Here is a 27,932-nt window from a genome sequence, read left to right as displayed (position 1 = left end):
ATAAGCAAGGAGAATAGAGAGGTGTTCTCATAATGCTGGGGAGGAAATATGGAATCCTGACTTACTATAAAAAATTTAAGCCAATTTTTATCACTACTCCTTTGATCCAATATGGGTACCCTTCACTCTCAGCTAATAGCAAGGAAAGAATCCTTAAATAAGAAAAGAGTGCTCCTGAGCTAGGTATGGTGGTGCAGGCCAGCCCTCAGGAGGCAGAAGCAGAAGAATCACTACAAGCTGGAGGCCAGCCTGGGCTACATAGTAAGACTGTCTCCAAAAGAAAACAGAAAAAGACTCACAGCTACATGAGCAAAGAAATGAAGGAAGATATAAGTTGCCAGTTATATATTTATAGAAAGATAATCCCCTGGCTTTAAATAGATATGTACATACAAATATGAACAAACTTAAAAAAATACAAACCCTTGGCTCACAAGGGGGCCTCTAGGAACCCCTCTATCCTTCCCCCTCACCCAAGGGCACAGGGCATAAGTCTGCTTTTTAAAAATTAATTAATTTTGGCCATCCTTGCAACAACAAGCCTGAAGTTAGGTGGTTTCCCATAAAGTGAAAAGTCAGAGGAAAAATTCAGTTTCCACTCTGAATTCTGTATCTCCAAAATTAGGGCTACATGCTTTTTCTTTTAGTTAGTACATCAGGGTAAAGGGGGAGGAACCCCTGAAATAGGTTAAGAAATAAGATACACTCATTTAAAAAGGGGTGTGTTTCATTTGCTCTGAGAGCAAATGATAAGATAAAGGCATACAGACCCCAGAGAAATCCCCAGTCCCCACACCTTAGGAACACACTGACTGGACTAGGTCCAGACCCTAAGCTCTTTGCTCTAGCCACCTCCTATTTCTTTGGTATTGTCAGAAGACAAGATTCAGTTCCTAGGTGTTGGGGAAGGGGAAGATAGGTCATGGACTTCCTCTAAGTACTGAGTGAACAATTTAAATTTTTCCCTTTTTAAAGTATTTAAAAATAAACAAATCAAATTCCATCCTGTGCTGTACACAGCCCTTTTGACTCCCTGACACTGATTTGAGGAAGGAAGAGAAGGGTGTCAACGTTGGAAGGGCCGCCTCACTTTCTTCCGCCGTTTAGGTTTGGCTTCTCCCTTGGGTACTGTACTGTTGGGCTTGGAGGTCGAAGTGGCCCCAGGGCCAGGTTGAGGCGCTGCAAAGAAGTTCCCATTGGACATCTGCCCTGGGGGTACTTGAAAGATCCGGCTCAAGAAATCCTGCAGGTCAGCAGGAGGGGCCTCTGGAGTGGCCCTGAAGGAGAAAAAATACGATGAGGCAGGAGACATTACAGTCAGCTACCAAAATTAACCCCACAGTGGGTCAGTTCCCAAACCTAAAGAGCTAGGCATCCGAAACCATACTCACTCACAACTGAAACAGTGGTTAAGTGAGAGAATTAACACCTACCTCTGCCGACCACTGGTGCCAGGAACCCGAGAACCAAATGAGATGTGGTAAGGAACTCTGTGGGTATCTGGAGAGATTCCCACACGCTGGCATCCAGCCCACTCTGCAAATAGAGATAATTACCCAAAACATCTATTCACAGCAAATGAGATAAACAAATATGATCTTGTACTTAGAGGTCAGAAATGTACCTGTGATGTCATAGACCTTGCCATCCATCAGTGCAAAGTAGGTGATCTTGAGGCCTAACATGCTCGACTCTGCCCAAAAGTCTCCCTCCTCAGCAGGATGCAGCCTGTTGCACTCAGCACAGTATCTGGCACTCCTAGGTTCCCGGTCCATTTCAAACCTCCTGCAACCCAAAACAAGAGTTCCTTAATACTTTTCAAGTGGTCATTACTGTCAAATATGGCCAAACACTAAAAGTCACCTTTACTCAGCTATAATATCTGCTTCTCTATACCCTGCCTTCAACTTTCTTTTAGTTTGAGGTAGGGGCATGGTATGCAGCCCAGGCTAGACTTAAGCATATAATGCTTCTACCTTAGATTCCTAAATGCTGGGATTACAGGAGTGTAGGTCCATACTCTACTTTCACATTTCTATATTTAAAACTAATTTTTCTTTCTTTAATGTTTGTATTAACATAACAATTATAGACAATAATGGCTTTGATTATATTTCATACATGTATACGGTGTAATTTTGATCCTATTCACCTCCTATTATCCTCTTTCTTATTCCCATTCTCACTGATACCCTTCCTCTTCCCAACTAATGTTCTATTTTCATGTTCTGCCGCCCATGTGTGTGCGTGTGTGCATGTGTGCGTGTGTGCATGTGTGTATGTGTGTGCATGTGTGTATGTGTGTGCACGTGTGTGTATGTGTGTGTGCATTGTGTGTGCATGTGTGTGCGCATGTGTATGTGTGTGCGCGTGTGTGTGTTTTGGGAAGGGGGTTGTAGTGACCTAATTAGTTTCCTTGGCGTTGCTTTCAGGGGCATGGGCACCTTACCAGTGGCTATACAACTTATGAAATTTTCTTTCTTTGAGGACAGCCTAGTCTACAAAGCTAGTTCCAGAACAGCTAGTATTGTTACTCAGAGAAACCCTGTCTCAAAAATTAAAAAATTTAAAAAATTTAAAGAAGAAAGAAAAAGGAAATTTTCTCTCTTCCAACAACCACTAACTGTCTATAAATCCTCAAAAAGGTAAGGCCTTATGAACCCTTTCTTTTTTCCAACTGCTAATTATATGATACACACACCCTAAAAAGCCACAGCTATGGTAAAGATTTACAAAGGTGATTGATCAGAACTAGTGTTGACTGTGGGATTTGAATATTGTGTCTATAGCCAAATTACCTCAGACTGCCTTTAGCCCCTTCGACAGCCCACTTGTGGCTCACCTCACAGCCTGGTGACCTTTAGGTAACCCTTTGGAAGAGACTAACAGACCACTAGCTTCCACCAGCTCAGAACTCAGACTGTCATGAGATTACACCTGAGGCCTACCTGACTCCCATCAGTGCAGTTAAAAAATATCTTGAGTTGGAAAGATGGCTCAGGGGTTAAAAGTGCTGTTGCTCTTGCCAAGGACCCAGGTTTAGTTTCCAGCACTCACACAGTGGCTCACAACCATCAGGAACTCCCGTTGCAGGAGATCCAGTGCCCTTTTCTAACCTCCACAGGCACCAGACACACATGGTAAATATATGTACATGCAATCAAAACACTCATACCCACATAAATCTAAAAGAAAAAAAATTTAAGTGCTTGATTTTTAAGTTTTATTCTTTAACTATAAAAATTTGAACTGGTAAGATGGCTCAGTGGATAAAGAAATGTGCCACCAAGCCTCATGACCTCCATTCATCCCCAAGGTTCACATGGTGAAAGGAGACAACTCCACCAAGCTGTCAACGGATTTCCACTTCCACACTTCTGTGTACACACACATGCATGTAGCAAGCAAATATACACAAATAAAAAATGTAATTTAAAAGATTTTTTAGAGCTGGGCGGTTGGTGGCGCACACCTTTAATCCCAGCATTTGGGAGGCAGAGCCAGGCGGATCTCTGTGAGTTCGAGGCCAGCCTGGTCTACAGAGTGAGTTCCAGGAAAGGCACAAAGCTACACAGAGAAACCCTGTCTCAAAAAACAAAAAACAAAACAAAAAAAAGATTTTTTAAAAAGCCAGGCGGTGGTAGCACACACCTTTAATCTCAGCACTGGAGGGGTGGGGAGGGGAGGCAGGCAGATCTTTGTGAGTTCGAGGCCAGCCTGGTCTCCAAAGCGAGTTCCATAAGAAACCCTATCTCCAAACCCCCGCCCCCAAAATAAAGAAAAAAGAAAGGCTTTCTTTTATAATTTTTAAGTTATATGTATGTATGCATGTAAGTATGTGTGCATCACTGCAGATGACCTTAGAGCCAGAGCAGTCTGGCTAAAGCTGTAGTTACAGAGAGCTGTGAAGCATCTGCTGTAGGTGCAGGTAGCAGAAACCAGATCCTCTGGGAAAACAATAATGCTCTTGACCATGGAGCCAGCAGCTCTCCAGCTCTAAGTCCTCAGCCTCTTAGTAGAAGACTTGAGGCTTTCCCTCATTGTCTGGACTCCAGTCATCAACAACTCTCAAAGGAAGGCCTCTGATGACCAAATCCCTCGGCTGTAGCTGTCACACTCCGGTTTCCTACCTATGCTTTCCTTGGCATCGGCTACACATCATAGTATTCATCGCCTCCTTGAGGTCATCTTGTAGCTTCGACAGAAACTCATTCACTGACCGGCTTAGCTCATTCTCTGCCATTCGTTTCCTAGAAGGAGAAAGGCTTTCTAAGTCAGGGTATTAAGGAAAAAGAGAGACAGATCTGGATACTTGTACAGCAGTGGTTCTCAACCTTCTTGATGCTATGACCCTTTAATACATTTCCTCATGGTATGGTGATCCCCAACCATAACATTTTTTTTCCAGAGCTGAGGATCGAACCCAGGGCCTTGCGCTTGCTAGGCAAGTGCTCTACCACTGAGCTAAATCCCCAACTCCATAACATTATTTTTGATGCTACTTCATAACTGCAATTCATATCTGATAGGCAGGATATCTGATATGCAGCCCATGTGAAACAGTCATCCGGCCCCCAAATGGGTCATGACACACAGGTGAGAGCCACTGCTCTAGAGGCTGCTGGCTCAGCTACGATGACAGTTTAAACCTTTCTGCCTGAGAGTCTCCCTCCACCCACAAGGCCAGGGCCTTCTACAAGGATTTTCCATCTACTTCACCTGAAATGTCCCCTTTTAAACTCACATCTCATACTCCTTCCGCCTCTCTGGGTTGCTGACAATGTCCCAAGCTGCCCGCAAAACTTTGAAGGCCTCCTCAGCCCTGGGATGATGATTTTTATCAGGATGAACCTATACAAAACACAAAATTTCATCACAAATCAATTCCAACCCTTCTCCATCTCATGTCCTCTGTGTGTGTGTGTGTGTGTGTGTGTCTGTCTGTCTGTCTGTCTGTCTGAGAGCTTATCCATATGTACACATGCACACCAAGTACATGCCTGGCAACCTATGAAGAAGGTGTCACAGCTCCAGGAATGGGAGTTACAGGCAGTTGTAAGCCACATGAGCAACAAGTGAGGACTCTTAACCTCTGAGCCATCTCTCCAGACCCTTCTCTTTTTTAAAGATTCACTTTTCTGTTTTCTCCCCCCGACAGGGTTTCTCTGTGTAGCCCTGGCTGTCCTGGAACTTGATTTCTAGACCAGGCTGGCCTTGAACTCACAGAGATCTGCCTGCCTCTGCCTTCAGAGTGCTGGGATTAAGGTCATGCACCACCAATGACTGCCCAGCTAGGTTTTTTTTTTAATTATGTATATAGGGCTGGAGAGATGGCTCAAAGGTTAAGAGCACTGCTTGCTCTTCCAAAGGTCCTGAGTTCAATTCCCAGCAACCACATGGTAGCTTACAACCATCTATAATGAAATCTGGTGCCCTCTTCTGGTCTGCAGGGTTATATGCAGACAAAACACTGTATACATAATAAATAAATCAATCTTAATTATGTGTGTCCATGTGTGGAAATGTGTACATAAGTGAGGTGCCTATGGAAGCCAGAGTTGATAGATCCCCTTGGAGTTGGAGTTGTAGGCAGCATGGATACTGGGCATTGAACTTAAGTCCACTACAAACATGTGCTCCTAACTACTAAGCCATCTCCTTAGACCTTCATGGATATTATTATATCAAAGAGTTCTCTTTCCTTATCCTCTTAGAGAATCAATATAGTTTTATGGTCAATTACTATAGCTTGTGGAAAGATCTGAGTTTAAATTCAGGCTCTTCTTTTAAGATGTATGGCCTTGAATATTTTTATCTGTCATAGATTTTTAAGAGGATTAAACAAAAATATCTATGAGCCAGGTAGTAGTGGCACACACCTTTAATCCCAGCACTTGGGAGGAAGAGCCAGATGGATATCTGTTAGTTCGAGGCCAGCCTGGGTTACAGAGCGAGATCCAGGACAGCGACCAAAACTGCACGGAGAAACCCTGTCTCAAAAGAAGTGTGTGTGTGTGTGTGTGTGTGTGTGTGTATGAAGAAACAGGGAGGTGGCTCAGTGGGTAAAGGCGCTTGCTGTGTAAGCATTAGGACCTGAGTTCAGATCCCCAGAACTCACATAAAAGCTGGACTATACAGAGATCAAGTGTCTATAAGCCTAAGCATTCCTATGAGGAGATGGAAAGTAGAGACAAGAGAATTCTCAGAAGCCAGCTAGTCTAGCATAAGCAGTAGAAAACAATGAAGAGACGCTGTCTAAACAAGGTAGAAGGCAAGGACCAACACCTGAAGCTGTGCGCTGACCTCACCCTTCCCCACATGTGTGACCACTTTCATGAACAACACAGACAAAATTTCCATATAAAGTATGTGTCACAGAATCTGGCTCTAGGATGATCTTCTATCCCAGTTTGTCTGGAACTATCCCAGCTTAGCTCTGAAAGTCCCAAGTATCAGGAAACTCCTAACCAGACAAACAGGGATATATGAATCTCCCCAGTGGACATTTAAAGCTCTTGCATATTAGCAGTCTTAATATAAAAGTTTCCAATATGTTACACCTTCAAACTCATTCTTTTCCAAGTTCAAATTTTCTTATTTGGCAGGGCACAGTGGTGCACACCTTTAGTCCCAGCACAAGGAAGGCAGAGGCAAGCAGATCACTGAGTTCAAGGTCAGCCTGTTCTACAAAGCAAGCTCCAGGACAGCCATGGCTGTTTGCTTGAGAAACCCTATGTAGAAAAACAAAACAAACAAACAAAAAACATTTTTATGCAAAGTTGCGAGTGGTAGCATATTCCTATAATCCAAGCAGTAGGATCCTAAGTCTCCTCTCTTCCTCTCCCTTTCAGATCAGATGTGAGCTCTTAGCTACTGCTCCAGCACCATACCTGTGTGCTGCCATGCTTCTTGCCATGATGGTCATGAACTCATTCTCTGAAACTGTATGCAAGCTCCCAAAGAAATGCTTTCTTTTATAAGTTGCCTTGATCGTGGTGTCTCTTCACAGCAATAGAACAGTCACTAGGAGACCCTCACATCTGAAACTTTCTACTAGTCTGCCTTTCTGTTCAGAACTCAAAATGTACCAGATCTCAGAAGTTTTTTTATATGCTTTTTCAGCCTTTTCTCCACAACAAATAATAGCCTATCCTCCTACAGCTTCCTGATTTTTCCCATCTGCACACCCAAAAGCACAGAGATGAGTCTCATCACTGATGCCAAATGAAAAGAATGCTTTTAAACTTCAGTCTCAAGCTAATATAACAGCCCATTAAAGGTATTCACACTGGGGCCTAGGTTATATAAGAGAAGCCAACAGGAATTCTAACCCAGAACAAGAGAGATTTTTGGGGGTAGAAGCAGGTATATAAAGATTGAGGGAACATTTCTGCTCCAAGACAAGTTGGAAAATAAGAATGTTTGTAAGAATGACATTCTCCCAGAGAAGATGTCTGCTAAAAGAAACAAAGGGGCTCTACTACTATTAGTAATAATTGCAGGAACAACTGTTGTCTACTCTAAGAATATTCCAGGCCACCCACTAAGGAACATGTCTTTTCTTCAAAATTAAGTTCCTTGCGAAGTTATCAGTCTGAGGCCTGATTGTACTTTCAATTGTCAAGGAAAACCTTGGGTGCCCATTCCACTTTATGTCACACAGCCACTGTGGTAATTTGTGTATTGTAATGTTTTATTAATCCAGGCCCATATATTCAGTCAAATCAGCCTCAAGTGCAATTTTGCACACATTACTTATATTCACACTATAGCTTTACTGTATAAACAGAAACAGCAACAGCAGGGCTAGGGGCTTCAGCTCAGCTGTAGAGTGCACGCCTAGAATGAGCAAGGCTCTAGATTTGACCCTCAGCACTGAAAAAAAAAAATTAATTTCTCTCAAGTATACAGTACATCAAAACTCCCACCTACATAGTTAAAAGCAACATATCTTCATGCATATACATGATATACATGTCTCTCTTATGATTTATGCTCCTTTTTTCTTTCCTTTCACATTCTGGGTCTTAAAATTCCTGTTTTTAGGTTAGGAGTGTGTGTACATCAGTGGGACAGCAGCTACCTAGCATGCACAGGCCCTGGACTCCATCCTCAATCTCACAGGAAAAAAGTTGTTTTCTTCTTCCTGGTCCTGGAATAACCACTCACATGGATATCCTGAACACTCCCACACTAGGTCTACACCTGCCTCTCTAGGGGAGGCTGGTTTTCTCCATGTTTAAATGTCCTGTTGGGGCTGGAGAGATGTCTCAGTGACTAAAATACTTGGTGGTCTTGTAGAGGACCAAGGTTCAGTCCCAGTTCCCACATGATGGCTCACAACCATAACTAACTCAAGCTCCAGAGGATCCACATTCTTCATCTCCTCGGTTACCAAGCTGCACATGGTATACATGCATACATGGAGGCAAACACTCGTACACATAAAATAAATCTAAAAAGATAATTTCTTGCCAGGCATTGGTGCACACCTTTAACCCTCAGGAGGCAGAGGCAGGTGGGTCTCTGTGAGTTTGAGGTCTACAGAGCAAGTTCCAGGACAGCCAAGGCTACACAAAGAAACCTTGTCTCTAAAAAAATAAAAACAAAAATAATCTTTTTTCTTTAAATTACTCCTTTACCATTCATGGTAATGCACACTTATAATCCCAGCACAAGCAAAGGCAGGAGAATCACAGATTCAAAGTTAGCTGGAGCTACACAGCAACACCCTACCCCAAACAACAAAACAAAAATTCCTTTGTTCAGATGAGAGCAACTAAGGTACTCTCCCCTAACCTAAGTAAAAGGATTTTCATTTAGCAACTGCAGAGTGAGCGAGTTCAACCCTGCCTGTTATATGACACCCCCTGGCCCCCAAAGAAAACTCATGACAAAAGACTAAACGGAGAGAAAGTTAGATCCCTAGTCAGAGAAAAGTCTTTATGACCCTTTCCTGGCTAGTCCCTTAGCTAGGAATGGTGACAAGTTTCTCTAAACCACAGCAGTCAGAGATGGAGGCAGGAGGATCATGAGTTCTAGGTAGCCTGTCCACATAGTAGAACCCGCCCCCGAAACAAAGCAAAGGGATGCGACCCTTCAGCTCCAAGCTGGCCTCCTGCTCAGTCCCCCTTAACGTCACACTCCCTAGAACTGGAACAGGAAACACAAAAGAGGAAGGGAAGCAGCAGAGGGCACTCACCATCACTGCTAGCTGCCTGTAGGCCTTCTTTAGTTCAGCATCTGATGCTGTGGCTTCAACCCCCAGCACATGGAAAGGGTTTAGTTCATCCTCAGGAAGCCCAGCCATGGTCAAAAGTCGGGCCACTTCCCCTTCTGGCTGGCAGTAGCGCCCACTAGCTGCAGGTGCATTACCTTGCTTATTAGTCCTCTGCTTGACCCAAGGCAACTCCAGCCAGTCCCACTGAACTAATCTTACCAGCTGCTGCCATGCCCTGCTGCCTCGAAACAGAGTCAAGCCACGATGCAAGGCTGGAGAATCCAGCCAAGAGAACATCCAGGTGGTCTTATCCCTCCAGCCTAAACGGTCACCCAGGCCCACCAAAAACCGCCAGCCCAAATGTAGACAACCCAAAAAGAGGGCAAGAGCCAGAAGTAGGAAAGCACCCACTAGCCTAAGAAAACGGGTGAAGAGCCCTGCCGCACAGTAGAAGCTCTGGCTTAGAAACTGGGCCATCACCTGGGCCCAGCCCCCCAATTTCCCTGCCCAGACTCCCACCCAAACTCGAAAAAGGTCCAGATCACTGCCTTTCAGCTGCCTGCATGCATAAATGAGATGGCCACAAGTTTCTACATACTCTCCCACCAATACCAGAAGTTCAATCAGCCACCAGAAGCCCGCCTGTCCAAGCTGACATAGTTCCTCTACACCCCACAGTCCCAGGCCTCTGCGCTTATCTGCCTGATTTCGTTTTCGGCCCAGCCGATGACGACCAGGGGACCTGGGATCTCTGCGTCCACTATCCCGAGTATCCTCCTTGGTCAAAAAACGGTGTCTCTGCCTCCGGGATGGGGGTTTCTTCCCACTGGACACACGTGACAAATCACTGGGAAATTTAAGAGGTTCCTCCTCATCAAAGTCTTCTAATTCTTCCTCTTCCTCCAAGGCTGGAGAGATACAATGGTGGCAAAAGTTGATAGGAGAGCCATCTCCTTCCTCAGAGTAAGTCCCTTCAGGGACGCCAGGGCTCCCCTGGCAGCTACAAGCAGATGGAACGGAAAGAAAAGAAGGGCTCCCATCCTCCTGGTACCCAGTCTCGTTATCTCTTGAGAGTTCCTGGTCCACTCCTGACTCTTCCGAAGATGCTTCACTCTCATCAGGGTAACCTCCTTCCCTAGGTGGTCCTGGACCCCTTGGAGGGCCATGGCTTGGGTCCGACCAGTGGGCTGGGTTCGGGGGCTGTGTGTACTTAGGACCAGAGTGCTCTGTGAGGCAGCGTGTACCATTAGGGGCAGTCTCTGCCGAGTCCCTGAGTCCTGAGAATGAAAGTTTTTCAGGGTCCACAGAGGGTCCCGATGTCCGGAGGGAGGCACCACAACTGTGATGAGCTCCACACAACCCTCCTTCTCCGGGGTGCTTCTGGGCCATGACCCCGGGGCTTCCTGAGGATTTCAGGTCACAGCCATCATGGTAAGTTCTACTGCCTGCAACAAAGGCAATCAAGTTGGGAATGGTCAAGGCTAGAACCGAGAGAGAAAGTTAAACAATGCACCCACTCCCCCTACCGTGGAGGCGCAAATTCTTCTTCGGGGACGTCCGCGAGCCCTAACAATCAACCTGAATTAAGACTGACCACAACCCCGCTTGCACCAGCCCCGACCTCAGAATCCCCCTTACCCCCGAAATCGTCATGTTTCTTCTTCGCCCAGGAAACTAAACTCTTCAATCTGGGGGCTGGGGGGTGGGGTTACCGCAAAGGGTGTGGTCGGGGGGTGAGGGGGATTACTCTCAGGAAAAAAAAAAAAAAAGACCGCCTGAAAGAGAGAGGCCGCAATCTGTCAGAACAGGGTGGGGACGGTACAGCTAAAGAGGAAAAGCTAAGGGCGGAGCTTAAGAGGTGCCCCAGCAAAAGACCCCCCCGGCAACCCACCGACCGCGGACCAGGGGCCGAGGCGACGTACCGAACCGCGGCGGTAACTCCTCCCCCTCGAGCAGCTGCGCCTGAGGCCAGGGGGAGCTACGAGAGCAGCTCCCCCGGCTCCGCCTCCCGCTCACGCTCCGCTTCCGCCTTCCGTCCCCGCCGCGGCGGCCTACTTCCACTTCCGGGGTCACCGGGGAAAAGACGGGAAGGGAAGAGAAAGGCGGTTGGGTCGGCGGCGCGAGCCAGCGCGCCTGGCGCCGCGTCACGCCCAGGGGGGCGGCGCTAGAGCGCCCCGGCCCCGCCCCTTAAAGTGCCCGCGGCCGCCCCGCAGGCCACCCGGGTCGCGCTGCCGCCAGGGAGCAGGCGAGCTCTCCGCCGAGGCCTGCGGGCTGTATTTCCCCGTCCCTGCTGAGACTGGAAGATGAAGGGCCGCCGCCAATCCGCACAGAGTCTGCAGACAGCCAGAGCACGCCGAGGAGCCAGCGCCCTCTGCGTGCCCACACCCTTCCCTCCCGGCTGTCCGGCCCGAGAGGAAGAGAAAAGTGTATGCCCGGGACTAGCAAGCCCCCTGACCTCTCCCAAACCTCTGATCCGCACCCCCGTGAATGCGGCTCCTGCGCCGGGCCAGGGAGTGCGGCCAGGGGATCCCGAGCGCAGCTCCGCGGGGCTCCGATCCCAGCCGAGAGTCCCGGAACCCCGCGCTCATCGGCGCGCTGCTTTGCATCTGATGTACATAGTAAGCTTTGGGTCGGCGCCCGCACCCCTACGCAGACCCGTGTGGATCCTCTCCTCCGGGCACACTCCTAAAGCCTTACAGTTCTGTCATTGTCCCTACCAGGCCCGTCTTGCTCCGCATGTCTTTTGTTTTGTTTTGTTTTGTTTTTCACCCATGAGCACCCCCACCAGCACGGGTAAAATCCCTTCCCCGCATCCCGGATCCCGACCACCCGGTTCTCCAGAAGACAATACTCCAATTCTCTGGGAAGTGGGAGAAACCAAGCCGGACCTGGGGGTGCGTGGCGACCCCACTGGGGCTTTGAGAACGTCAAGTTGTCGATTAACCTCCTCAACATTCAGACACTTTCCATCTCAGTCTGGATGGGCGTCCCAGAATTCTCCATTACTATGGTTAGGGGGTCCCTGATCCTGCCTTAGAGAAGTAGGTAGCCTGGGTTCCCCCCACGCACAGGGGTAAAGATTGAGGGGGCCCGCCCCGTGATGTCATCCCCCTCCCCATACACACCCTGTCTCCTTCCTCCACACACACCCCTACCCCCAAGCTAGTTGCCTTTAGCTCACAGGGTTTGGGCTCGGACTTGCAGGAGTTTAGGAAGCAGCGAGCACGGTGGGCCTGGGGGGTTGCCTGCGGCCAACGGCCACCCCAAAGCCTAGGACCTCTGGGCTGGGGTGAAGCCGGAGGTCTAAGCAATTCACCCCTTTGCTCTCTCCTCAGCCCTGGAGGGTGGTGAGTAGTTAACACCCTCCCTAACCTCTCCTTGTTTAGGGTCCCAGACTCTTAAGCGATTGAGAGTTCTCCAATCCCTTAGCCTAAGACCTCAATATCCAAAAGACCTCAAAAGGAACGTGCATCCGCATCACCCTATCAGAGTTTCCCAATGCCAGCCTCTCGGCAGTCCTTCAGGATCAGAATTCAAATCCCATTGGCAGCCCAGGCATGCCAGGATGAGAGGGTGGGTGGAACAATTCCCATGCGTGTCTGAGGCGAGTAACAAGTGGATACCAGGATGTGTGATGTCTGTAGGCAAGGCAAGCCTGCTTGCTCCATGTAGGGCCATGCGGTTGGGATGGGCTGTATTCGGCTTTCCACAACTCCATCCCGGCATGAATCCAAGACTTCAAATCTTGACAGGGTGATTGGATAACTCTTAATTCCTTATCCAAAACCCTTTTAAATGTCTTTTCCCTTTCTTACTTGGGGGGTGCATTTAGCTCACGGGGTTTGCAGTTTAGGGAGCAACAAGCACTGGCGGAGGAGGGGCGGGATGCCTGCCAGTGACCACCCCTGTGTCTAGGACCCCTGAGCTGGGATGAAGCTGGTCTAAGCAATTTGACCCCTTTGCACTCCTCAGCCCTGGAGGGTGGTGAGCAGTAGTCCTGAGACCCTAAGATGACTCATTGCCTCCTCTTCCTTCCTCTCCCGTTTTTTGTTTTTGGTTTGGTTTGGTTTGGGTTGGGGTTTTTTTTGTTTGTTTGTTGTTGTTGTTGTTGGGGTTTTTTTTTGCTTGTTTGTTTGTTTGTTTGTTTGTTTTGGTTTTTCGAGACAGGGTTTCCCTGTGTAGCTTTGTGCCTTTCCTGGAACTCACTTGGTAGCCCAGGCTGGCCTTGAGTTCCGCCTGGCTCTGCCTCCCTAGTGCTGGGATTAAAGGCGTGCCCGGTTTTATTAACACTGCCCTGTCTGATTGGGGTTGGTGGGGTGGTAACTGAGTCCCAACTGCAGATGAGGGGAGTTGCTTTTTAGTTGGAACAGGTCATTTTTCAAAAGAAATGGAGGGACGGAATCCTCAAGATCCTCATGGCTTCTGCTCTGTTCTCTTCCAGGTTTACCAACCCCCGCCAGATAGTGATGGGTGGATGAGAGACACTCACTCCAGCCTCCCACTCTGTGACCATCTTCCCAGTCTACCATGGAGAAAGCCTTGCTGCCCCTGACTATAACGTCTGACCCAAGGCTCTTTAACCAACAACTCCCAGAGCCTCCAGACTTGAGATGTGTCTTGGAACCCCAGGACAGCCTTGAACTGGCCCCTGCACTCGTGTGTGCTCTGTGCTGCTGCTTTGGAATCATCTACGGCTGCTTCGGTGAGAGGCCTGGGGGGCAGGGCCTGGGGAGCAGGAGGGAGGGGTGCAGCTGCCTGAGACTGCTGTCCTCAAGAGTGATTCCAAGTTTCTTCCTTGTTCCGGTACCCTTCACCTCCTCTGTCAGGAGATGCCTGCCCTCAGGGTTTTCCGTACTGCCTCTGCCGACTTCCTGTCATTCTGCTTGCTTGTACCCTCTGGCTCTCACCTCTGGCTCTATTATCTGCCGTTATTTGTCTCCTACCTCAAAATTCCATTCCCAGAGATCCTCCCCACCAGAGAGTTCAACTTTCCTCAGAATCTGAATCAGGCTGTGGTGATTTCCTATGTACCATTCCTGGAGAAGGAGCTAGACATTGTCCTGTATTCTCTCCACTATGCATTCACTCTACCTCCTGGTTTCTCCACCTACCCCTTCAGAGTTTCTGAATGTTCTTTTGGGTTTTTGTTGTTGTTTAGTTTAGTTTTGTTTTGTTTGTTTGTTTGTTTGTTTGTTTTGAGACAGGGTTTCTCTGTGTAGTTTTGTTGCCTGTCCTGGATCTTGCTCTGTAGCCCAGGCTGGCCTTGAACTCACAGAGATCCTCCTGGCTCTGCCTCCTGAGTGCTGGCACACCGTCCAGCCTTGAATGTTCTTTGTCTGTTATTGGGCTTATCCTTTTCTTCCCCTTGCCTGGAGCTCCCCATGGTATGCTCTCCTGGCTTCTTCTCTTTTGGTTAGCTGTTCCTTTCCCAGTACACTAGAACCACCCTTGTAGAATCCCCTTTCTGTCTCTCAGTGCCTCCTCCTCCCTTCCCAGGCTACCGCTGCTTCAAGGCAGTGATGTTTCTCTCCGGTCTGCTGTCAGGAGCTCTGGTGATCTTCCTCCTGTGCCACAAGGAGCGGGTGCTGGAGACACAGTTGAGCCTGGAGGTGAGCGCAGGCATCTCGCTGGGCATTGGACTCCTCTGCGGCCTGGTTACCATGCTGGTTCGAAGTGTTGGGCTCTTTCTGACTGGTCTCCTGCTAGGTCTAACCCTGGGCGCTGGAACCTTATTGGGCACTGAACCCATCTACCAGCCACATTCTGCCTGGGTGCCAGTTGGGGGACTGATGGGGCTGGCACTGCTAGGAGCCCTGCTCACACTTCGGTGGCCTCGTCCATTCACGGTCCTGGGCACAGCCTTGCTAGGTGCTGCGGTGCTGGTGGCCTGTGCAGACTACTTCTTGGAAGGTCTGGCCCTGGGCACTCGGCTGGGTGAACGCCTGCAGGCCCTTCCAGAGTTGCTTCCTCTTTGCTGGTATAGCTGGGTCTTACTGGGGACCTGGCCCATCTTGGGGGCTCTTGGGACACTGGCCCAGTGGAGACTCATGACTGAGGAACGCGGAAGCCACACCAACGGTGAGTTAAAAGCAGCCAACCTGCCCCACTACTCTCCTAGATTCCTTCACTGGAGGGGGAGGGAGAAGACTGAGAGATGAGGATTGGGGGGGACTCCCGTGTCAAACAGGGCAGCTGGAATAGCCAGAGGAAGTCTGGATAGAATAAGAAGAAAAGGCCGGGCGGTGGTGGCGCACGCCTGTAATCCCAGCACTCGGGAGGCAGAGGCAGGCAGATCTCTGTGAGTTCGAGGCCAGCCTGGTCTACAGAGCTAGTCCAGGACAGGCTCCAAAGCTACACAGAGAAACTCTGTCTCCAAAAACCAAAAAAAAAAAAAAAAAAAAAAAAAAAAAGGAATAAGAAGAAAAAATGCCAAGAGATCCAGGGGAGAGTTTTTCAGGGCTGTTATGAGAGGGTAGAGGAATCCCAGAGGAGGAAAATACAGAAGAAATCTAATAACTGAAGGGAAGTTGAGGCTTGAGAAGTCCACAACAGGAAGGCCAAGTGGGTTTCTATGGAATTTGATGCTGTTTGGAGTTGGTATTCAGGACCTTACAAAGCTCCCCTTGAATCTGTATTGCCTGCCCCCCAACAGTGATCTTGAACCACCAGCGCAGACATCTCCAGCTCCTCCGGATCCATCAGCAAGAGGCTAAGTGGCATCGTGACCCGTCTGGAGTGGGACTGTGCCAAGGCGGCTATCAGAGTCGGCTTCCCCCCAATACCCAGAGTCCTGGTGACAGGCTGGCCCCAGTGAGTGGGAGAGTGGAGCACCCTGGGGAGGATGGGTCAGAGGGCTCTGACTCAGAACCCCCTTCTACCCTGTCTGCCCTGTGTCTGCTCAGGGTTGTCTCCAGAGTCTCCGAGAGTGCCAGCGGGAACCAAGCACCCGGGCCCCAGCCCCCCACACTACCCTGGACCTGGATTCTGACTGCAGTTCCACTGTTCCCCTGACCACACCTTCTCACTCTGCCCAGACCTGAGCCTAAACCTCCAGAGATACTGACAACCCTAGTGAGGGCAGGAGACTGCTGAGTGGATAGGGCCTGAGCCCACAGGACCCACACGAAGTGCCCTACCTCTTGGATTGGGGATAGGCTCCGTGCTCAGATCAACCTTTTTAGAGACAGGCAGAGAGGATTCTTACAGATGCAGGATGAAAGCACAGGCACCTACCTCTATCCAGCAATAGAGACGCCCTGGTCCCTAGGGACACTGACTCCAAACCAAGGTGGTTTGCCCAAAACAGCCTTTTTTTTTTTTTTTTTTTAAAGTCCTGTAACGCTGAGATGGAACCCAGAATGTTGCCCGTAGTAGGCAAGCATTCTACCACTGAATTACAATCCATTCCCAAATATCCATTAAAATGTCTCAGTGTGCCTTACTATGGTAAAATATGGGGCTTTTTTGTAGGACCTGTAGAAAATTGGGGAGCTTCCTAAGGCATTTGATTGTTTTTTGGTATGGAGAATGGCACAGAAGTACTCCAAGATCCCCAGCCCCCAGGCTCCTTAGTAGGGGTAACTGGGCTTCTGCTTGGCCTTTCTCCGTAGACCCCATAGTCTGGAGTCCCCTCTACCTCAGTGGAGAACACAATCCTCCATGGTGCTTTCTCTCCTCTCTCTTCAACGAGGGAGGACCACAGGATCTGCCTCAACTCCCCTCTCTCCGAAAGCTGGCCCCGTGCTCCAAGAGAACGAGCGCTGGCTCACGTGGCTGGTTCTTGCCTCTTTGCTCAGAGGGGCCTGGCTCTGGGGCTGTGAGGTAGTCAAGTGCCTTCTCTGACTCTCAATGTAGGTAATACTAGTTTCCTCCTAAACCAGAATTTGGGTCCAGCCACTAACCCCTTCTAACTCTCCTCCCTGACTCTCCTGAGCAAGATCTGCTTCCTGGATTCCCAGACAGTATGAAGGAAGACATATCCCTCCCCTGAGCAGCAACTCTGTGATGAGAGGGAGGAAGAACAAGGGAACACGGGAATAAAATGGCATTGAAAATTCAACTAGGGAGTGGAACATCAACTGTTGCTTTTCAAACTTTCTTTGCACCACAAAACAAAGGTAATCTGTCCCCTAAAGATCTGCTATGGCACCTTTATCATATACACTATGTTTATGACGCATATATACATGATACATCTATATATGAATATACACGAAGTTAGCCTTTATTAAATACAAATGTGTCGGACTCCGTCAGACACTTCACATATAGTATCTCACATAACATAGCAGCCCTGTATCATCGATATTAACCTTATTTTGTTAATGGAGAATCCAAGGCTTTACAAGGTTAATTAACTTGCTGAAAGCCACGGTCCAGTGGCTCAAGGACCCCGAAGCCCTTGCTCAGTTTCCCTGCTGTGCTGTTTCTTCTACTTTGTGTGGGAAGAACAGAACCCAGGCATCCAGCAGCCCAGCTACCGCCTCCTGTCAGCTAAGGACCCAACTGACAGCCAGGTGTGGTCGCGGTGCCTTAAATCCTTTAAAAAAAAAAAAAAAAACACAGGCTGGAGAGATGGCTCAACGGTGAAGAGCGATGGCTGCTCTTCCAAAGGACCTGGGTTCAATTCCCAGCACCCACATGGCAGCTCACGACTGTCTGTAACTCCAGTTCCAGAGGATCTGACACCCTCACAGGGGTACACATGCAGCAAGCCACCGATTCACACAAAAATAAAAGTAATAAAGAACGCTAGCCAGGCATGGTGGCGCACGCCTCTAATCCCAGCACTCAGGAGGCAGAGGCAGGTGGATCTCTGTGAGTCCGAGGCCAGCCTGGTCTACATAGAGTATTTCAGGTTAACCATAGCCAGTGCTAGACAGAGACCTTGTCAAAAAAAAAAAAAAAGCCTGAATGACAATTTCCCTCCACCAGAGAATAGACGGCACACTTGAAAGAGCTTTATGACAAGGAGAAACGGGAATTTGGGACTAATTCAGAATTAAGGGGGCACCTTCTAGGAGCACAGGAAAATGGTGCCCAGAATTAGGATATTTAGGGGCACGAGGTCTATGGCCAGTGCCAATGCTGTAACATCTGCACAACCCTAATGAGCAGATGATATTGGTTAGTTCTTAGGCCCCTAGCAGGGTGACATTAGCAGGGAATGAAAGGGTGGCAGAGTCTGTAGCTGAGGGAGTGATGTCCAAGATTGAGTCCATGGTTGAGGGGGTGGTATCCAAGATTGTGTCTGTGGTTGAGGGAGTAGTGTCCCCAGTTAACGAGTCAGTGTCTGGAGACTGAGGACGACAGCGCATCCAGTGTGTGATATTTCTGGGATAGCCCTTTGCCACTCGAAGCTGCTGGTTAAGACGCCAGTAGTCTTTGCCCTTGAAGAAGTAGACTTGGCCGTCTTGCCAGCTCATAGCTGCTGAGGGTTGGTCTGGCACTCCAGTAAACAATTCCTTGATTGGTTTGGGGTAGCGGCTGAAGTCAGTTCTGGCCAGCTCATCCCATTGCCAGTATCCTGAGCCCTAATTTGGAGTGGGTGAGAAGAAGAGAATGAGAGGCTTAAGGTCTCCAGAGGCTGATCCAAGCTGCAGAAGGTGCCCTGTAAGGGTGAGACTTTCCCCCCTCAGTATTAGGTCGCCTGACCCTCCTCAGAAGAGACTATCCCTGACTTTGCTATACCTTAAAAAGGAACACCTTTTTATTAACAGGCCAATAGAGCGCTGCATCCAGGTTGGGTTCTACTCTGTTGAGTTTCATGGGAAAGCCAGGAGACATCTTGAAACCCACATATCGCCACACCTTGTTTCCTGAGAAAGGTCAAAGGAAGAACAAGTTGCCTCTGTTATCAGATGGGAGCTCTTGGCCCCTCTCTCACCCTCTCAGAAACTTCTCATGCCTCCTCCGTTTTCAGCTTTTCAATGACCAGGCCCTTAAGCAAGACCTAAGTATCCCACTTACCCTTGAAGAAATGGATCCATCCTGTTCTAGGAGAGTAGACAGCGGCATCTAGGTTTCCAGGGAGCCCCTCCCAAAGAGCAGACACTCGGAACAAGGGGCCTGGACCCGAGTCAGTTACAGTCCACACATAGTCCCCCTTGAAAGCATAGGTCTTCCCACGGGGCCCTGAGAGAAGAAGCATGTTAACAAGTTTGGAAGAGAACAGGTGGACTCATGAGTGTCTCGGGCGGTTTCCGTACTGGCCACTGATGGGTCCTTCAAAAATTCACTCAGCTTGGAAAAGGCAGAGAAGGAAGACACAGTGCTGAGCCTCTCCCTTCTCCACAGCCCTCCAGTTAGTCAGCTGTTCCTCTTTGGAGAGCTAGTGCCCCATCCCAGGTAGCTTTAAAATCTTAAAACCAGGTACAAATAAAATCCTCTCTAATAGACATTGCAGCCAATTCCATCTTGCTGTGTCCCACCCACCCCACCCCCCTTTTTTTGAGACAGGGTTTCTCTGAATAACAGTCCTGGCTGTCCTGGAACTCGCTCTGTAGACCAAGCTGGCCTTGAACTCACAGAGAATCACCTGCCTCTTCCTCCCGAGCACTGAGATTAAGGGCATGCATCACCACTACCCAGCCACCCAGCCCTCTTTTAATTTGACTCTGAGTGTTCATGCTACACATCTTCCCTGGCAGCCTTTTCCTGGGGTCCAACCCCCAATGCTTCTGCTTTGGTCCCACATCATCCCCATCTGTCCAGGCCTTGGAGTCAATAGACTGCCCTCATTGCCTGTCAACAGCCTGTTTGGGAAGGGCCTCACCCAGCATCATGGCATCCAGTTCAGTGTTGCAGGGGTTTGGCATGGGACTGGGTTTTGTGGTCACTGGTGACACAGTGGAAATCTCTTCCTCTTCATCCTCTGTCTCTGGGCTCTTTTTACCTGCAAAGTGAAGTAAGGCAACACACTCAGCTTCTCTGCCTGTCTGCTATAAGTTCTGCTCAATGGCCCAATAGAGATGGAAAAGGGAATTCTAAAGAGTTTCCCTTTGTGGTCCACAATATACAGGAGACACGGTTTTGTTTTGAGAAGCACCAGAGAGAAGGAAGTTTCCTGGAATGTACATTCTGCATCTTCAAGAATGGGGTTGCCAGGCATGGTGGTGCACACCTTTAATCCCAGCACTAGGGATGTAGAGGCAGGAGGGCCTCCATGAGTTTGAATACAGCCTGGACTACGTAGCAAGTTCCAGGACAGCTAGAGCTGCATAATAAAGACCCTGTCTCAAAGCAACAGGCAACAATAATAACAAAAGAATTAGATAGGGTGTGAGGGAAGAAAGTCCAGGAAGGGAGATTAGACATAAAAGAGTCAAAAAATAGAGACAATTTTTGAAGATGAATAGCTTGAAGAACTGGGCAGAGGAAGAGAAAAAAAAAAAAGCCATTTTACTCCATGAAAGCAACTATTGTCTCCTTGAGCCTAGAGAGATATTAGTCAGACTGACTCTCATGCTCACCATAGAGAGCCTGGATCCCTGCCACATCATCTGGGTGCAGCCTGAAGTAGGGCTGGTAGCCAGCATAGACAGGAGCCATAAGTGCCTGAGTGTATCGGGAGTGCCCAAGTCCCAAGGCGTGGCCCACTTCATGGGCTGCAATGATGCGCAGGTTCACTCCTTTGTAGGTCCCCTCAGTCCAGAATTCATCTTTATCGAAGTGTACACTGCCAAGCTCTGGGATATCAGCATGGGCCAGGACCTTTCCTGGACAAAGGCAAAGGTAGACAGTACGTTAGAGCCGACAGAGCATCGTTTGCTGACTATGTACTCAAGCTACTTTCAGATGTGATAACACACCTGTAATCACAGCACTTGGAAGGTGGACACAGGAGGATCAGAAGTTCAAGACCAGCCTCAGCTGCATAATGAATGGGTTTTATGTCAGCCTGGGCTACAAAAAATGCAGGATACACTGCCATAGCTAGCTTAGGTACTTCTTCAGGGAAACCCAAAACAAAATCTTCACCTCCCCGGCCACTCCTCTGTGACCCACTCCCCTCTCAGGGTGAGGTCTGAGAGAGGAAATGAAAGCCAGGCATAAGATTTAAAGAGGAGAGCTACTAAGGGCCTGGCTAGGCAAGAAACGGCTTCTCTGGGAAATAGTCGAAGGTCCGAGTACAGGGTATCTTTGGGCAGAAACGACAACCTGAACCTTAAGATCTGAGTCACTGGCTCAAGGAGACAGTTTATTGCTGAGGTCTGTTGAAAGTTAAGAACTAGTGCCTACCAGGCCCATCAAAGGTGTTGGAGCAGTACGGGCTTTGGCGGCCATGGAATGAGAGGCGGATGTCAGCCCAACCAGCCTTCACCTCCCGGAAGGTCAGGGGGGCCACGCTGCTCCAGTACTTAAAGGCTTGATGCAGGGCTGCCTGGGCTCTGGAGGGTGAGAGGGTGGAGGGCAGGTTCAAGATTCGGTATGTCAAATGCTTCTTTCTCCAGCGGCCTGGTGAAGGGACCAGAAAGTAAGTTAGAAACATAACCAAGAGAACCCCGCTCAGGGTGAGGTTACTTAATTCCCTCCATTGCAAGTATTACCCACACTCAGAGCCAGGCAGCCTTCTCCTTCCCTTCCCAGGCTCAGTCCTCACCCAGAAGCAGGTATTTAAGGGTCTTCTGGTTGAAGGGATCCTCCAGACCACAACGGGGCTGCTTCATACGGGCCCTTGTGTCATCATCCATCTGGCCTGAAACTGGCAGCTCGGATGCTTCCTGGAAAGCGCTAGAAAGAGAGAGAGGCTGGTGCACAAGGGCAGGTGGATCTGGAATGGCTGGAAATTGGGGATGGATCTTTGGCCTCTTGCTGCCCGAAATAGTGATAGAGAAGACACAAGGTCTTTAAAGCTGAAAAGGACTCTCCAGTCTCTAGTGCTCACAACTGGGCTTTGTCTTCTAGCCTGTGGAAATGCGCTCCGACTTCATCTCTCCATTTCCAGGGTCTTTTGAGGAAGACTGACCTGAAGAGTAGCCTTCCTCCCCCACCTTCCTCACTTTCTAGCTTTCCGATCTAGCAGGTGAGCAACCCCACTCCCTGGCCACCCTCTGGAGAGTCTCCCTGCGCAGCTGCTGTGCTGCCCTCTGAGGTCCTACCCACTTCAGCCCGCTGGGCTCTCCTCCCAGCCTGCACTGGGGCAACCTCATCCACCCATGGCCTGTCATGGGATCATAAAGAAAAAGAATACAACAACAAAAATCAGCAAAATACAAAGAACACAGAATAGAGATAAATAAATAATGAATGAAATGTCCACAGAAGGGGACATCATATCAAGTCAATCTGTAGCTTTATACATTCGGCGCCTCCTGTGAGCTGCAAATGTCAGTGTTTTAGCTGCGAAGGACAAGCATCGAAAGGAGTGTTCCAGGCCTTGGAGAATCCACTGGCCGTGTTTCTCACTTTCTTTGTTTGTCTTTCCAGGCAAGGTCTCACTCACTCTATAGCCTAGGCTGGCCTCAAACTCACTTTGTAATCCAAGCTGGCCTTAAATTCATGGCAATACTCCTTCCTTGGCCTCCTGAGCACAGGAATTAAAGATGTGAGCCACCATGTCTAGCTGTTTGGGTTTGTTTTTATTTTTAAGATTTATTCTTATTTTATGTGTATCAGTGTTTCCTCTGCATGTATGTAAGTATACCACATGTGTGTAGTGCCTACAGAGGTCAGGAAAGAGCGTTGGATCCCCTTGAACTGGAGTCATAGATAGTTGTGAGCTGCCATGTGGGTGCTTGGAACCAAACCTGGGTCCTCTACAAGAGCAGACCCTAACCACTGAGTCATCTCTCCAGCCTCATTTGCTTTGCTTTTGAGACAAGGACTGGCTAGGTGTGCATGGTGGCTCATCCTGTGATCCCAGTACTTTCAAGGATGAGGCAGGAGTGAGGATGAACCTCACTCACTACATCACAGGTTCTCAAAAAATCAAAGCAGGGAGCTGGAGAGATGGCCCAACAGTTAAGAGAATGTGTTGCTTTTACAGAGGACCCAGGTTCAATCCCTAGCATCCACATGGTAGTTCACAACCATCCTTCACTCCAGTTGCAGGAGGTCTGACGCCTTCTTCTGACCAGCTTAGGCACTAAGCATCTGCATGGTACACATACATATGTGCATAAAATAAAAATTAATAAACCAAAAAAATTATGTCAAAACGGGCCAGTGAGAGGGCTCTGTGGGTTAAAGGACTTGCTGCCAAGCCTGACTACGTAAGTTCAATCCCCAGGCCCCACATGGTGGAAGGAGAGAACTGGATCTCCAACTATGTTCCATGGGATGTGCACACACACACACACACACACACACACACACACACACACACACAAATAAATAAATGTAATAAGGAACTGTAAAACAAGCAGCCCTAATTAAACTTAGTGGGTTAGAGAGAAAATAGAAGAGGGTCTTGTTTGGGGGAGAGATTCAGGAGGAATGGAAGTGAGAGAGCAATGGGGTGAATGACCAACGCATGTGCACACACACACACACACAATACACGGACACACACACATGCGCACACGCACACGCACATATACATACATGTGTGTGTCTATACATGAAACCATCAAAGACAATTTAAAAGTGTAATGACAGGACTCCAGCCCAGCATGGCGGTTCACACCTCTAACTACAGCATGGTAGAAGCAGAGGCAGAAGGATTGCAAGGAGTTCCAAGCCAATCTGAGCTACAGTGTGAGGCCAGGATCAAAGGTAATAATAAACACTAAAATAAAATAAAGATAAATACTCATCGTGCGGTCCAAGCTAGCCTCCAGCTCTTCTGCTAAACTTTTTGTTCTGAACGGCGGTGTCGCATGTCTTTAATCCCAGCACTCAGGAGGTAGGAGGCAGAGGCCAGAGAATCTCTATACATTCTAGGCCAGCTGGGTCTACAGAGTGAATTCCAGGACAGTCAGGACTACCCAGAGGGTAGGAAGCGGGGGAAGATTTTCATTCTTGTGTGTGTTTCTATATGAGTAAATGTTGTTAACATATGTTTGGGTGCCTAAGGAAGCCTGAAGAAGGCGTCAGATCGTTCGGAGCTGGAGTCACAGGAGGCTGTGAGCTTCCTGATGTCAGTGCTGGTCCTCTGCAAGAGCATCAAGTACTCTTAACTGCTGAGCCATCCTTCCAGGATTTTATTGTTTCCACTTCTCCCTTTTTTTTTAAAGATTTATTTATTTATTATGTATAGATCATGTATGACTGCAGACCAGAAGAGGGCGCCCGATCTCATTACAGATGGTTGTGAGCCACCATGTGGGTGCTGGGAATTGAACTCAGGACCTCTGGAAGAGCAGCCGGTGCTCTTAACCGCTGAGCCATCTCTCCAGCCCCCCCCCCCTTCTCCCTTTTTAAGGCAGTGTCTCACTGTATAGCTTTAGCTGTCCTGGAACTCTCTGTGTATGTAGCCCAGGCTGGCCTCAAACTCACAGAGATCTGCCTGCCTCTGCCTCCTGAGTGCCAGGAATCTGGAACTAAAAGCATGGACCATCATACCCGACCCGGCTTTGCCTCCCCAGGACTGAGATTACAGCTGTGTACCACCACACCTGATCTCTGGGCTCCTCATCCTGATTCTCCATCTCACCTCAAATTCCACCATCCTGAGTAACATTCCCATCCGACAGATCCTTGCTGTGGTTTAGGGTCAGGCAGAGGTGAGCCTGGGAGAGGGGAGAACTTGACACCTCCAATATGAAAGCGTGTACCTTGTGATCTTAGAGCCTCACCTTAGGGCCTCTGTGATATCTTCTAGCCTGAAGTCATCAGCTCCTTCTAGAGGCTTCTGTAGATACCCATACTGCAACAGGTAATCCTATAATGGCATGCAGGTTGAAAGAGGTTTAGTCTCGGGGTACAGCTTCCAAGTGACGTAACAGAAACAGAGCATGGTGGCTCACACCTTTAATACCAGCACTCGGGAAATGGAAGCAGGCAGATCTCTGTGAGTTCAAGGATAGCCTGGTCTACCTAGTGAGTTCCAGACCAGGCAGGGCTACATAGTGGAATCCTGTCTTAAACAAACAATCCAAATGACCTAACAGACCCATGAGGAGAGAAGGGGACAGATACCGAAGGATTGATGAGTGAGTGAGGGGCCTCAGATGGAACAAGGAAAAGAGCAGGAGGTGGGCAACGTAGATCAGGGTGCCGAGGAAACAGGGAGAGGCAGGTAGGTTACAAGGCAAGAGAGAAACCTAGAGGAGACTATAGCATGGTAATCCCTGTCAATCCAGAGGACTCACCAAGACTGCCTCCTTCTCTGTAGGCCCCAGAGCCCGGCCTGAGACTGTCATGGGGAGTAAGAAAGTCAGCCACAACTGTTGCCAGTCCATGGTCCCAGCTGACAAGAGCTCCAGGGGTTGCCTGAGCCCTCTGACCTGAGACTTCTGGGAGTCTGGAGGAGCAGCACTAGGTAAGGGACTCTTACCTCCAAGGTCTTCTCTGTCAGCCTCTGGTCCTCTTTATAAACCATCTGTGGGGAGCAGTGGGAGGTGACTCAGCCCAGAGAGATGTTGCAACTCATCTTTAACTCCTGCCCTACCGAAGAGCAGAAGCCCAAAAAGCCCCTAATGCTCCTTCCCCCAGAGCCCTCTGCCGGAGACCAGATGACTTTCTGTACTGCTCTGGGGTCTGTCTCCTGGAGGGGTGAAAGCCGGAATCTCTGGAGAGACTAGTAGGACCTAGGACCAGAGCTGCCCCCTAGAGTTGGACATTCCCGCTCCTTGGGGATCTGGGGCCAGGAAAGGCCTCAGCTTCATTCACATGTCCATTTGCTACTGACAAGGGAAAATCAATAGGAGCGAAGAGGTAGGAGGCAGCATGAGTTCCAAGTGAAGGGGTCAAAGGTGAGGTCTGCCTCTCTGGATTTGCTGTTGTTTGAGAGCAAGCATCTCTCTACATATTCCTGGCTGGCCTGGAACTCCCTATGTAGACCAGGCTGGCCTGGAACTCCCTATGTAGACCAGGCTGGCCTGGAACTCCCTATGTAGACCAGGCTGGCCTGGAACTCCCTATGTAGACCAGGCTGGCCTGGAACTCAAAGAGCTACCACGTCCAACTTTGAGGTCTGTTTCTTTGCAACTAAGATCAAGTTGGGAGATTATTTTAAGCCAGAATCTAGCTTTGCGGCCCAGGCTGACCTTGAGCTCTACATCATCAAGGCTTCTTAAACATTTTCCATTTGTGACTCTTTTTTGCTAAAGAAAAAAAATTTACCAGATGTATTGGTTATAAAATAAGTAGTATAGGGACTGGAGACCTGGATCAGCAGTTAAGAGAACTTGCTGCTCTTGCAGACAGGCCCTGAGTTCTGCTGGCGCCACAGATGCCTCCTCCACAATACGGCATAACACAAGCATACGAATTTCATTTGTTTTGTTGTTGTTGTTGTTTGGTCTGGTTTGTCTTCAAGACAGGGTTTCTCTGTGTAGCCCTGGATGTCCTAGAACTATAATATTAGCACCTATGAGCTGAAGGAAGATCAAAAGTTCAAAGTCATCCTTACCTAGATAGCAAGTCCTGGGCCAGCTTTTAGCTATGAGCTCCTGCCTCAAATTTTTAAATACATAATTAAAGCAATTAAAAGCTATATGTTTTATTACTGTGAAGGAAGAATTATTCCAGTCTTTGGGGGACAGGGGCACATGGTGGCACATGCCTTTAATCCCAGTACTGAGGAGGCTAGAGCAGGAAGATCTGTATGAGTTTGAGGCCTCTTCTACCTAGCAAGTTTGAGGCCAGCCAGGGCTGTGAGGAGAGACCCTGTCTAAAAAAAAAAAAAAAAAAAAGGTGAAGGAGGAAAGAAAGGGAGGGAGGGAGGGAGGGAGGGAGGGAGGGGGGAAAAGGGGGGACTGCAGAGATGACTCAGTGGTTAAGAGCATTTACTATTCTTTCAGAGGATCCAGGTTCAATTCCCAGCACCACATGGTGACTTATAATTATGGTTAATATATTGTGCATCCCAATAAATTTATCTGGGGGTCAGAAAACAGAACAGCCACTATATTAAACATAGGTTTAGGCAGTGGTAGCACACGCCTTTAATCCTAGCATTCTGGAGGCAAAGATCTGTCTGGATCTCTGTGAGTTCAAAGCCACACTGGAAACAGCCAGGCATGGTGACACACACCTTTAATCCCAGGAAGAGATGGCAGGAAGCAGAAAGGTATATAAGGCGTGAGGACCAGGAACTAGAGCCTATTTAAAGCTTTTAGCTTTTAGCAGCAGTTCAGCTGAGATCCATTTGGATGAGGACTCAGAGACTTTTAGTCTGAGGAAACAGGATCAGCTGAGGAATTGGCGAGGTAAGATGGCTATGGCTTGTTCTGTTTCTCTGATCTTTCAGTGTTCACCCCAATACCTGGCTCCAAGTTTGTTTTTATGAATAAGACCCTTTAAGATTCATATTACATCATAACCATCTATAATTCCAGCTCCAGGGGATTCAACTCCGTCTTCTGGTCCCTGAATACACCACACTAGGCACCCAAGTGGTGCACAGACATACATGTAGGCAAACATTCATACACATAAAATTAAAATATAAATGTGGAATATTCCTTTACACTGTGTGAATATATGTTGCCGTGACTGGTTTAATAAAGAAGCTGACTGGCCAATAGCTAGGCAGGATTTTTGGGGCAGAGAGAATTCTGGGAAGAAGAAGGGTGGAGTCAGAGGAGTTGCCAACACCAAGGAGACT

The 27,932-nt window shown here is 48.6% G+C and overlaps 3 protein-coding genes across 6 annotated transcripts; 1 reads left to right on the top strand and 2 right to left on the bottom strand.

The window, feature by feature from the left end:
* Positions 1-330: 330 nt before the first annotated feature.
* On the bottom strand, positions 331-11,590 carry Dnajc14 (DnaJ heat shock protein family (Hsp40) member C14). 2 transcript variants are annotated; one of them, XM_036169958.1, is made up of 7 exons: positions 11,143-11,590; positions 9,203-10,665; positions 4,745-4,851; positions 4,131-4,250; positions 1,625-1,785; positions 1,434-1,536; positions 331-1,277 (listed from the first exon to the last, which is right to left on the bottom strand). In XM_036169958.1, exons 2-7 carry the CDS (start codon positions 10,607-10,609, stop codon positions 1,067-1,069), a joined length of 2,109 nt encoding a protein of 702 aa, XP_036025851.1. In that variant the 5' UTR covers positions 10,610-10,665; positions 11,143-11,590; the 3' UTR covers positions 331-1,066. The 2 variants fall into 2 exon arrangements, with proteins under 2 accessions (XP_036025851.1, XP_036025852.1); XM_036169959.1 differs by lacking the exon at positions 11,143-11,590 and adding an exon at positions 10,859-10,936.
* LOC118571071 (transmembrane protein 198-like) lies at positions 11,413-16,567 on the top strand. Of its 3 annotated transcripts, none has more exons than XM_036169962.1 (5): positions 11,413-11,838; positions 13,662-13,922; positions 14,717-15,298; positions 15,873-16,030; positions 16,123-16,567. In XM_036169962.1, exons 2-5 carry the CDS (start codon positions 13,748-13,750, stop codon positions 16,258-16,260), a joined length of 1,053 nt encoding a protein of 350 aa, XP_036025855.1. In that variant the 5' UTR covers positions 11,413-11,838; positions 13,662-13,747; the 3' UTR covers positions 16,261-16,567. The 3 variants fall into 3 exon arrangements, with proteins under 3 accessions (XP_036025855.1, XP_036025854.1, XP_036025856.1); XM_036169961.1 differs by lacking the exon at positions 11,413-11,838 and adding an exon at positions 12,359-12,567; XM_036169963.1 differs by lacking the exon at positions 11,413-11,838 and adding an exon at positions 13,185-13,204.
* A 1,566-nt stretch (positions 16,568-18,133) lies between these two features.
* On the bottom strand, positions 18,134-25,662 carry Mmp19 (matrix metallopeptidase 19). The gene is made up of 9 exons (XM_036170040.1): positions 25,474-25,662; positions 24,958-25,043; positions 21,822-21,952; positions 21,461-21,676; positions 20,692-20,937; positions 19,995-20,114; positions 19,190-19,354; positions 18,911-19,038; positions 18,134-18,753 (listed from the first exon to the last, which is right to left on the bottom strand). Exons 1-9 carry the CDS (start codon positions 25,561-25,563, stop codon positions 18,355-18,357), a joined length of 1,581 nt encoding a protein of 526 aa, XP_036025933.1. The 5' UTR covers positions 25,564-25,662; the 3' UTR covers positions 18,134-18,354.
* Between the last annotated feature and the right edge of the window lie 2,270 nt (positions 25,663-27,932).

Source organism: Onychomys torridus, chromosome 20 (genome assembly GCF_903995425.1).
Source record: "Onychomys torridus chromosome 20, mOncTor1.1, whole genome shotgun sequence".
Lineage (NCBI taxonomy): Eukaryota > Metazoa > Chordata > Mammalia > Rodentia > Cricetidae > Onychomys > Onychomys torridus.
This window is presented reverse-complemented; position numbering and strand designations above follow the sequence as displayed.

Bases quoted from the DNA above. Each gene is read 5' to 3' on its own strand.
- Dnajc14 (XM_036169958.1), bottom strand. From the start codon at position 10,609: ATGGCCCAGAAGCACCCCGGAGAAGGAGGGTTGTGTGGAGCTCATCAC. The intron at 4,852-9,202 runs GTGAGTGCCCTC...TGTTTTGTATAG, and splicing joins ACAGGCAGCTAGCAGTGATG to GTTCATCCTGATAAAAATCA. The intron at 1,278-1,433 runs GTAGGTGTTAAT...TTTCTCCTTCAG, and splicing joins GGCACCAGTGGTCGGCAGAG to GGCCACTCCAGAGGCCCCTC.
- LOC118571071 (XM_036169962.1), top strand. From the start codon at position 13,748: ATGGAGAAAGCCTTGCTGCCCCTGACTATAACGTCTGACCCAAGGCTC. The intron at 13,923-14,716 runs GTGAGAGGCCTG...CTCCCTTCCCAG, and splicing joins AATCATCTACGGCTGCTTCG to GCTACCGCTGCTTCAAGGCA. The intron at 16,031-16,122 runs GTGAGTGGGAGA...GTGTCTGCTCAG, and splicing joins CTGGTGACAGGCTGGCCCCA to GGTTGTCTCCAGAGTCTCCG.
- Mmp19 (XM_036170040.1), bottom strand. From the start codon at position 25,563: ATGGACTGGCAACAGTTGTGGCTGACTTTCTTACTCCCCATGACAGTC. The intron at 21,953-24,957 runs GTGAGGCTCTAA...CTCTCTTTCTAG, and splicing joins GATATCACAGAGGCCCTAAG to CGCTTTCCAGGAAGCATCCG. The intron at 20,115-20,691 runs GTGAGCATGAGA...TTCACTTTGCAG, and splicing joins AGGGATCCAGGCTCTCTATG to GTAAAAAGAGCCCAGAGACA.